Source organism: Camelina sativa, chromosome 19 (genome assembly GCF_000633955.1).
Source record: "Camelina sativa cultivar DH55 chromosome 19, Cs, whole genome shotgun sequence".
NCBI classification, from domain to species: domain Eukaryota; kingdom Viridiplantae; phylum Streptophyta; class Magnoliopsida; order Brassicales; family Brassicaceae; genus Camelina; species Camelina sativa.
The window spans coordinates 24,498,896-24,509,560 of NC_025703.1; the positions used below are offsets into that span (position 1 = coordinate 24,498,896).

A 10,665-nucleotide genomic window follows, 5' to 3' on the forward strand; every position below is an offset into this window, starting at 1 on the left:
ACTCGTCTATTGAAGGCTTAAGAAGAAAACACATTGGGCTTAAAAGTTGTTCCAGGGTTCGAAGAAGTAAGCTCTCTTAATCCTTAAAAAAAACGATTACTTCTGTTTTACTGATAAATAGATTCCAACTTTGGCTGAGACCTAATATTGCACTACTACTCTACTTCTCTATTATTCCTTCCATTTCAATGACTAGTTGAAGAATGCAGAGATGCTTGATTTTCCACTTCAACTTTACATAAGTCTACTAGTTTCTAAATTAATAACAAGTTACACAACCAAAAGTCTCGCTCTAGTATGGGATTTATATAAATTTCTCTGTGGTATATTCAGATGGTGATTTTGGTATATTGTCATGTCTTGAGTACTTCATCCAAAAATTGTGACGCATAAGTCTTTTAAAACTTTGAACATGGGATTTCGTTCAGTATGCTTTGAGGTAGTAGTGGTATCATACAAAAATCAGAATTTTGTGTCAAAATAAAATATGCCAATCGTCTACCTTCTGTAATATATTTCCATATGAATTAAACCTCTCAACCTCCACTTCCCACCCATCAAGTTAACCCAAAGAACAGAGCAATCTCAAAAATCTCACTAATGGGTTCAACAGCGGAGACAGAAATAAGTGCAAGTCACCGATTAGGTGAAGCTGCCCTTTTCGACATGCAGCTAGCCAGTGCCTCTGTACACAAATAAGTTACTCTACCCATCAGAAGTATTTTCTTACCTCATATAGAACAACGTATAAGTTCCTTCTGACATATTTTGAGTCAATGGTACTTGATGAGTCTACAGAGTTTATAAAGAAATTTACACAAGTTGATAAACCGTTTGGCTTGCTTCATTAAGGAAGAGGACACCATAAGCTGTATCATACTCTCTTGACTCTCTCACTCTTAATCCTTTAAAAACGATTACTTCTATCTTACAGACCTAATATTACAGCTACTACTTCTCTACTCTTTAGTCTTTTCAAAACAAAAATTACCACGCTTCACATACTTAGCTGCGCTAGCTCCGCCATAAGATTGATTAGAGGCGTTACTTGCCACCGTTGTAGTATCCTCAATTCCATCATCAACGTTTGAGGGAGAGATCTTTATTAGGTAATACGGATTCTGATGTACTCATATCCCCATGAACACTTTCTTTTGTCTTCAAATCTGGCAAGATATTGCCTAGATCTTGAAAAGGGGTTCCTTCCGGAGCATCTGCAAAGCGAGCCTGTAGGTCTGTCTCGAAAAACCCTTCTTCAAACCATCTAATAATTTTTGAAACAGGGAACGGTCCCCAAATCTTTCCTTCAGGATATATATACAGTATTTTACGTTCAGCATTTCGTATCACACAACTCTGGCAGATCTCAGACGTGTCTGCATATGGTCTCAAGACTCCACATTTACAATATGTAAAACGAGGAGCAGTACTGTTTGCCTTCTTTTTTCTTTTTTTGTTGAAGACACTATTTGCCTTCTTCAATGCTCCATCGTACACTAACCGTTGTTCCTTGTCAGTGAGCAATGTGTTAGCTTCCAGAATCAACCTGAAGGCAGCCTCTGCACCGGGGAAGTGGTTTTTGTCAGGATGGAGAAGTAAAGCGAGCTTCTTGTACTGTTTCCTGATTGTATCATCGTCAGAAGAAGGTCCAACTTGAAGAATACTGTACCAGTCCTTAAGACCGTTGATCTTCTTGGCGTCAGAAGTGTGGACATCACATACGGCTAACATCTGTGGTAAGCTGTGAAGACCTGAGAAAAGTCTCTGACTCTGAGCCCCCATTAAAAGACGCTTGGCACCAACAAAATCACCATCTCGCATCAACTTATCTACCGATGTCTTTGTCCTAGTGGCCTCTTCCTCGTTACCTACCATTTCTTCAAGAAAAATAAAAACAATAATGAGAAAACGAACTATTATTACTCGCAAGATTGGGGTTTTAACATGCATACAGAGATGCTTGACCGAACTACACAAATCGACCTTCAAGAGAGTTCAATACATGCACTTGGTCAAATATTAGTGTTCAGATTATATAATGGATAAATTTTCTAACATGAGAGGGCTCAAGGCTCAAGCTCATGGTATTCATGTTATAGCAAGAAGCATCAAATAATTTTTTTGTTCACACCAAAATCAAAACTTATTTTGTAACTCCATAACCAGTTTCAAGCTATACTACACAATCGTTTAAGTTGCTAATTTTTGTTAAAAAAAAAAAAAAACTTGATGTAAGAAGCTTACTTGGGGGATAAAAGCAGAGAGATCTCCAAAGCCACACACAACTGTTGAAAAATGTTTATGACCTTTGAAGAGATTTATAGGAAAAAGGAAGTAAATGTTAGGTTTTTTTTTTTTTTTGGCAATTGTAGCACTAATAATTTTGGCTAGTTCCAAAGCTTGATTTTTTTACTACGTATTTTCTAGTGTTGTCAAGTCCTCAGATTATGAAAGATGATCTTCTCTGTAACGAAGGAGATATGTTTCTGTACTCGTCGGCGTGACAACGATAGATGTGACTAACATCATTAACTGCAAAGATTCTTTTCTTTTTCTTTGGAAGATCATAAAATTTATGTTAATCATCCAAAAACACTACTACTATTACTTAAATAATAGTAAAGTTAGAGTTTTTTCACTAAATTTTATTAGAGAATTCCTCATGGCAAGACACTTTCAACATAAACCCTAAATCCTTATCAGGATGAAGAATATGATTCATTCTTTAAAACCAAACACAATTGCTGTGTTTTGAGGAAGACCATATTTGGAATAGATAACCGACATGTTATAGCTGCCAAAGATACAGAGCACAAATTAGTCTTGTTGCTAAACGATGCCATTTCAAACATACACACTTGGTCGATACTATATAGTTCAGATTATATAATGGCATAATGCTTGCTAATGAGAAAGAGGGTTCAAGAAATATACATTTTGTTTTTTAGCATGCTTATTATAATTACATTATATCATTTTGTTAAGAGGAGATTTTCAATACAAAGAGTTTGGTAGGAATATATTTGATACAGAGATTTTGTCCTCGTCATACTATACTAATCTTTTAAATTGTGACAACATGCTACTGTATGTCAGGTGTATCCCTCGGAACAAATCATCATCTCCACCATGTCATTAAGTTATAATAAATTTCGTAGAAAGCTGAACAAATGGCCCATTAGCTCAGTTGGTTAGAGCGTCGTGCTAATAACGCGAAGGTCGCAGGTTCGAAACCTGCATGGGCCATTGTGTTAACCAATTTTTGTTTTTTTTTGTGTTTGACCGGTATACAACACATTGTCTTTCTTACCCTTAAAACGACATCAACAGCAGTGAAACTTTGTCGTTTAACTTCACATTTTCTAAACAAGTATATATGGCATGTATTCATATTTGAGTACAAAAATGACCCAAAAAAAAACATTCTTCGTAAACAAAAATAACCAAAAAAGCTGGATTCTTTCGTCCCCCACCAAAACCTCTTTGTCAACTACGAATTCACACACATATATATATATACAAAATGCAAGATCTCGAACGTACTAAAAAAAATTCTCCTGTTAGATTTGTAGCCTTCAAGAGGAAGATGAAGTTTGGGATAGTGATGGTTTAGTGAGTGACAAAATGGTGGAGACCATAAGCTTTCGGTCAATAGGCTTTGTGAGATAAGCATCCATTCCAACCTCCAAGCATTTAGCTTCGTCAGAAGACATTGCATGCGCTGTCAATGCCACGATTGGAATGTGCAGCTCAGTGCCAATCTCTGCTTTCCTTATCGCCTTTGTTGCCTCGTATCCATCCATTTTTGGCATCTGCCATGAGACAAATGTTGAATAAACATCATTTTCATTACATTATTTTACAAATTGAATTGAATACAGAAAAGTGAAAAGTAATCGTACCTGGCAATCCATAAGGATCAAGTCATAAGGTGAGGAATTCCGTAAACTACTCCACGGTTTTATAAAGTTGTTGGTAGTTTCTTCTTCTGAAGATTTGTGTTCTTCAGTTGGAGCTTGAGCATTGATAGACCTGTAGTTGAGGGAATCAACTGCTTGTTGTCCATCCCCTACTGCAGTTACAGTTGCTCCCATTTTCTCAAGCATTATAGTGGCTACTCGTTGAAGAACGGGCGTATCTTCTGCCAGCAAGATCCTTATACCTTCAAGAGATTTCAGATTCTTTCCATCCAAGGCAATTCCTGAATACAGCCGATCTTTCCAATCTTCTTCTTCTGGGTTCTTTCGAGTCATACTTGGAGATGTTGAATCACCATTGCTGTTAGTGGCGTCAATGAGATAATTCTTAAGCACTGGAGATTGCAAAGTGCTTGGTTTCACAGATTTATCTACTTGTTTCTCGCCAGATGTCTCAGAGGAATCATCGGAACTGCAAGTGTCGAACTGTGTTGGATCGATTTCTAAGCAATCGTGGGATTCATCACTTCCGTTTCCTCTGTTTCTTAAGCCACTACACAAGCTTCTCTTCCGGTTTTTTATTACAGCCTCCAGAATCTGGATCATCTTGGCCTTGTACAACGGTTTGTTAACCATCATTACATGCCCTTTTCGTCTAAGTTCTGTTTTAACAGTATTGGAGGTGTCATGCATCAGCAGCCAAGCAAACTTAGCTTTGCTGGAGAATCTGTCGAGGTAGTTAAGCTGTTCCTTCCATATATCTGTAGTGAGATCAAGTACTCCTATATCCACCACTATGACAAACACAGGGTTCTCGATTTCTTTTATATTTGAAAGCTCAGCTCTCAGTGGATCAGCAATATTGTGCTGTGAATCAAAGCTCTTGTCACCGCTTCCGGTCTCAAACAGGTCTCTAATGATGTGAGTCAGCTCGTTCCAGTCTGATGCTTCCACAGTTGCAATGCCGTGTTTACGCAACCATTTTGATGTGATCATTCTTGCTGTACTTCCATACATGGAAAGCAAAACCTGTCGCATTCAAAACCAATAAAACTTTTACAAACACACAAGCTTTAATCCATGATGCATTCGTCACAATCTCTTTCTCAGATTTACATACCACGAGACCGTATTTGGAAAAATCTGGCTGGATGTTTTGATCTGCAGTGTCAGGAATACTCAAAATCAAGTATAGTCTCATTAGCGTCCCTAAGCCATTCTTCTGTACTACTTTGATTTCTCCACCCATCTTGTTAACCTATAAAATTACAAAGAAGGTTTCAGATAATTTGATTGCTTTGTGACTCATCCGATTCTAAAATACAGTGACTTAACGCACCAAGTTCCGCACGATACACAGTCCAAGACCAGTTCCTCCGTGCCTGAAGAAATATATGACAAGTGAGCTATAAGATTTAACTAGCAGCATAGTTTTTCTTAAACAGATACTGCATGCACTTAATCATGATCACTTACGTCCGAGTGGTAGAAGGATCAGCTTGCTCAAAGCTCTCAAACACAGAGTCCCATTTGGTTGGATCTATTCCTGCATATTAATAATTATATAATAAAGAAATTTCAGAATCTGGAAGATCGTGAAGTGGATAGCGAAAAGGACATATAATTAAGGAACTCAAGTGTCATACCACATCCAGTGTCATCAATCTCAAACCAAAGAACCATTTTGTTAGCGTTCTTAAAAGACTTCTGGAAATGAGTTCTGTGTTGCACCATTTTTGTCTTCATTGGAGCCCATGGTTTCTTTCTGTCAACAGTTAAGCTCATCTCATCATGTAGAGAATTCATGTTGTCGCACCATCCACGAAGAATAATGTGACCAGCTGCAAAGCAACCATCCTTGTAAGACTAGCAATGCATCACTGTCATTGNTAATTCTTAAGCACTGGAGATTGCAAAGTGCTTGGTTTCACAGATTTATCTACTTGTTTCTCGCCAGATGTCTCAGAGGAATCATCGGAACTGCAAGTGTCGAACTGTGTTGGATCGATTTCTAAGCAATCGTGGGATTCATCACTTCCGTTTCCTCTGTTTCTTAAGCCACTACACAAGCTTCTCTTCCGGTTTTTTATTACAGCCTCCAGAATCTGGATCATCTTGGCCTTGTACAACGGTTTGTTAACCATCATTACATGCCCTTTTCGTCTAAGTTCTGTTTTAACAGTATTGGAGGTGTCATGCATCAGCAGCCAAGCAAACTTAGCTTTGCTGGAGAATCTGTCGAGGTAGTTAAGCTGTTCCTTCCATATATCTGTAGTGAGATCAAGTACTCCTATATCCACCACTATGACAAACACAGGGTTCTCGATTTCTTTTATATTTGAAAGCTCAGCTCTCAGTGGATCAGCAATATTGTGCTGTGAATCAAAGCTCTTGTCACCGCTTCCGGTCTCAAACAGGTCTCTAATGATGTGAGTCAGCTCGTTCCAGTCTGATGCTTCCACAGTTGCAATGCCGTGTTTACGCAACCATTTTGATGTGATCATTCTTGCTGTACTTCCATACATGGAAAGCAAAACCTGTCGCATTCAAAACCAATAAAACTTTTACAAACACACAAGCTTTAATCCATGATGCATTCGTCACAATTTCTTTCTCAGATTTACATACCACGAGACCGTATTTGGAAAAATCTGGCTGGATGTTTTGATCTGCAGTGTCAGGAATACTCAAAATCAAGTATAGTCTCATTAGCGTCCCTAAGCCATTCTTCTGTACTACTTTGATTTCTCCACCCATCTTGTTAACCTATAAAATTACAAAGAAGGTTTCAGATAATTTGATTGCTTTGTGACTCATCCGATTCTAAAATACAGTGACTTAACGCACCAAGTTCCGCACGATACACAGTCCAAGACCAGTTCCTCCGTGCCTGAAGAAATATATGACAAGTGAGCTATAAGATTTAACTAGCAGCATAGTTTTTCTTAAACAGATACTGCATGCACTTAATCATGATCACTTACGTCCGAGTGGTAGAAGGATCAGCTTGCTCAAAGCTCTCAAACACAGAGTCCCATTTGGTTGGATCTATTCCTGCATATTAATAATTATATAATAAAGAAATTTCAGAATCTGGAAGATCGTGAAGTGGATAGCGAAAAGGACATATAATTAAGGAACTCAAGTGTCATACCACATCCAGTGTCATCAATCTCAAACCAAAGAACCATTTTGTTAGCGTTCTTAAAAGACTTCTGGAAATGAGTTCTGTGTTGCACCATTTTTGTCTTCATTGGAGCCCATGGTTTCTTTCTGTCAACAGTTAAGCTCATCTCATCATGTAGAGAATTCATGTTGTCGCACCATCCACGAAGAATAATGTGACCAGCTGCAAAGCAACCATCCTTGTAAGACTAGCAATGCATCACTGTCATTGAAAAAGAAGTGACGATAGATGGTAACAGAACTTACTAGTTGTAAACTTAATGGAATTGCTTATAAGATTTGCAAAGATTTGAACAAGTCTTGCTGAGTCCCCTCTGACTAATGCTGGCATATCATCTGCAAAAAGACCAATGAGAGTTCATAAACCAAAAATTCCTCACTGGCCGTCTAAAATATAATACCAAGTCATACCAGAGAGGTCTAGAACTGTCTCTACATTGTGGTTAATACACTGCACTGAAAACATGTCAACAAGTCCTTCGAGTTCTCGTCCCAAATCGAACTCAGCTTCTTCCAGAACAAGCTTTCCTGACTCGACCTATGAGGTAGAAAAGGAAGAAATTAGCTTGTAGCTGCAAATTACATGCTAGTTTTAGGAATAGCAGAGCTGAAAGAGCTAAAATGTTTACTCACTACCTAACTTATGGACAGCAGATGTAATACTAAAGCTTGAAGATTTTCTTCATATATATGAAAACTAGAACAAAATAAAAGATTCTTATAATTTCTCACCTTGCTCAAGTCCAGTATGTTATTGAGAAGACGGAGGAGAGCAGTGGAGCACTTTCTGATCTGAGTGACTGTTGCATATTGCTCATTTGAAAGACAATCATCTGATATAAGAATATCTAGTAATCCAATCACAGCAGCCATAGGTGTCCTCAACTCATGGCTAGAATGCAGAAAATTCCAGAAAGCTCATTTCAGTATTTAGCGTTAATAATGTTTAAGAATCGCAAAAACTTGTTTCTTGCAGATACAGTGATGACCAACCTCATATTTGCCAAAAACTGGCTTTTGTAGTTGCTTGAAGCTTCAGCTCTTCTTCTTGCATCCAGTTGCCTTATCAGTTCTGCTCTTAGTTTCATCTCCTTTGAAACTCCATTTGTGAGAATTAAGATGCAGACACATCCAATAATGAAGATGCAGACAGAAGCAGAAATCAGTATGACCAAAGTCTTGAAGGCCCTTTCATCCACTTTTCCCATAATGAACTTCCTGGGAATAATGACAACACCTACCTGCAAAATACATGAACAGAAAACTAAACAACGTGACCCTGGGCATCTAAATCTAGCTTAGACTCTTGATAGAGAAAAACTTACAATTGGAAGCCTCTTGAGATTAAGATAGAATGAATCAATGTAATATTGTTGGTCACCAAGCTTTACATTCTCAGCATGAACAACGTGTGGGCGGTTACTTCCATAAGTTTTCTCTAACCACTGAGCTCCTGCCTTGATAGCCCACTCCTCTGAATCAGTGGCTTTCATTAGCTTAGGCCCGTTTGATGTATTTGTTAAAAGAGGACCATTTGTGGAAGTAGCAAGCAAGTATCCTTCTTGAGATGTCAAATAAATATGCCCACCATGGACTTCTACAAGATCTCTCATCAACTGCCCTACACTGTAAAGTGCAGTTGTCACCCCCACAACAGCCACAATACTCTTGTTTGATGCATCAAAGACCGGCAAAGCCGCTGAGAGAAGCGGAGAGTCCATGTATTTGCTCACTGTCACATGCCAAGAAGCTTCACCATCAGGCACTTGTGAGATTCCCGCGATGTTGATCAGATCATCCGGTGGGATTTTAAGAGGCTTTCCCAATTTTTCCCCTGTTATTGGATCAAGCTGCTGTTGGTACCAAATGGCAGACATGTTCCCGTGTATTGACTGGTTGTTCCACCCGCTTACATCTCCAGGCCCCGTTCCACTGATGGAGTAGTTTTTAAGATCAGAGAAGATGTAGAATGTGCTGCTACTTGCTGGATCTCTGTGAAAAGCTTGGACAAATCCATTTCTGTAGTTAATGGTTATAGCATTTAGAGCTTTGGCACTAGCAAACAGAGCCCATGTCACATCCTTCATTGCTTGATACATCTGGTAAAGTTAACAAAAAATAATAAATAAAGGATCTCAAATCAAACATAGGACCACAGAGAAGAAACAGAAAACAAAACCTCGACGAGTTCTTCTTGAGTAGTTGGCTTGTCATATTTTTTGATAACATATTCAGATAGCTTGACTTGAGCTGTTGTTAGCTCGGATGTGGTGTTCAAAACGCTCCACATCCGTAAGACTGGACGCTGAAGAAGCTCGTACCGAAGGCCATATGCTAAAGTTTGAAGCGACTGTTTCGTGTAAACCCTTGTGAAATGCCATGTCAGAACGGTTAAAAGCCCTATCAGAATCGCTAGCATCACCTGCACACACACACACACACACCTCAACTTACAAAGCTTTCACCTTTCTTCTCATCCAAAATTGTTTGGTTTTCAAGTTTGATCATAAAAACTAAACATGCCAAATCAAACAAAATCAAAATCGAGGGAGAAGAAAAAGCAGAACAAATCTAACCATTATAGCGAGGCGAGCAACAAAGACACTGTAGTAGGAAGACAAACAGTGACTACTCGCGTACTGAAACTCATCTTGCTCAACATCACCACGCAGAATCATCCTCTCTCTTGGACTCTCAAAATTACTTCTCCAAGGGGTAACCCATTCAGTCATTTTATCAAACACCTTCCTGATCTTTATCTTCTTCTTCCTAGAACCCATTGGAGAATCAGGAAGATTCTCAATACTCACCGAGAAGCTATCTCCTCTCATATTGTCTCAGATGATCCCAAAATCACAAACAAAGACACATATTATTAGGTCGTTGTTGTTGTTGGTGAAGTCTCGGTGCTTTGCTTAGTGGGAAACTAATGACTATACTGCTTCTTGTGTCACTCCCCACTTTTTTTTACTAATACCCAAATTAAAAAAATCATTACTTTAGTATTATAAATCAGAAACCCATGAAGGAAAACTTCGAAAGCTTCAAACTTTTTGATTGAAAAGAAAAAAAGAAACTCTTAGTCCACAGAGAAGAGAAGAGAAGAGTGGCCAAATAAGATAAGTCTGAAGAAGGAGAATGAAGAAGCAAAATAGGTTCCAATTTATATATACAGAGAATAAACAGAAAGATGAAATCTTTTTGCTTTTGTTTTAACCAAAAAGAAATCAAATAAGGGGAAAAAGCAAAGATTTTGGGCAATTGAAGTCGATCTTTTTTAGAATTTGGCCAGTGGGAATGTGTAGAAGGTAATATGGCCAATGAGAGGATATTTTCGGTTTTCAGGTCCACAGAAATATAGGAATAGACTGTTGTACGCTGTTCTGATTTTGTAGAATTTTCCCAAGTTTTTTTTTTTCAATAATTTTAAAGAAGAATTTAATTGAAATTTAAAGGACCCAACTTTGGTCTAGTCTCTCTCTCTCAGAAGGTTTCAAAGATTTATGCCGGGTGGATTGGTGTTTCTTTTTTCTTTTTTTTTTTTTTTTTTTTTCAAATTAGT

The 10,665-nt window shown here is 38.2% G+C and overlaps 2 protein-coding genes and 1 non-coding gene across 3 annotated transcripts in view; 2 read left to right on the forward strand and 1 right to left on the reverse strand.

Annotated features, from left to right (window-relative positions):
- LOC104768165 (rac-like GTP-binding protein ARAC1) overlaps positions 1 to 386 on the forward strand; it is a 7,536-nt gene extending 7,150 nt beyond the window's left edge. Inside the window, exon 8 of the mRNA XM_010492091.1 lies at positions 334 to 386. Within this exon, the coding sequence (XP_010490393.1) occupies positions 334 to 386 (53 nt within the window). The remainder of the gene's footprint in view (positions 1 to 333) is intronic.
- Positions 3,173 to 3,246, forward strand: TRNAI-AAU. The gene has a single exon. It is a non-coding gene; the product is annotated as a tRNA-Ile (tRNA).
- LOC104767086 (histidine kinase 1) lies at positions 3,349 to 10,453 on the reverse strand. Its single transcript, XM_010491118.2, has 13 exons — positions 9,680 to 10,453; positions 9,283 to 9,525; positions 8,429 to 9,202; positions 8,097 to 8,344; positions 7,836 to 7,995; positions 7,515 to 7,641; positions 7,350 to 7,439; positions 7,072 to 7,266; positions 6,902 to 6,971; positions 6,765 to 6,807; positions 6,546 to 6,683; positions 3,903 to 4,946; positions 3,349 to 3,812 (listed from the first exon to the last, which is right to left on the reverse strand). The coding sequence occupies exons 1-13, from the start codon at positions 9,932 to 9,934 to the stop codon at positions 3,576 to 3,578; spliced, it is 3,624 nt and encodes a 1,207-aa protein (XP_010489420.1). The 5' UTR covers positions 9,935 to 10,453; the 3' UTR covers positions 3,349 to 3,575.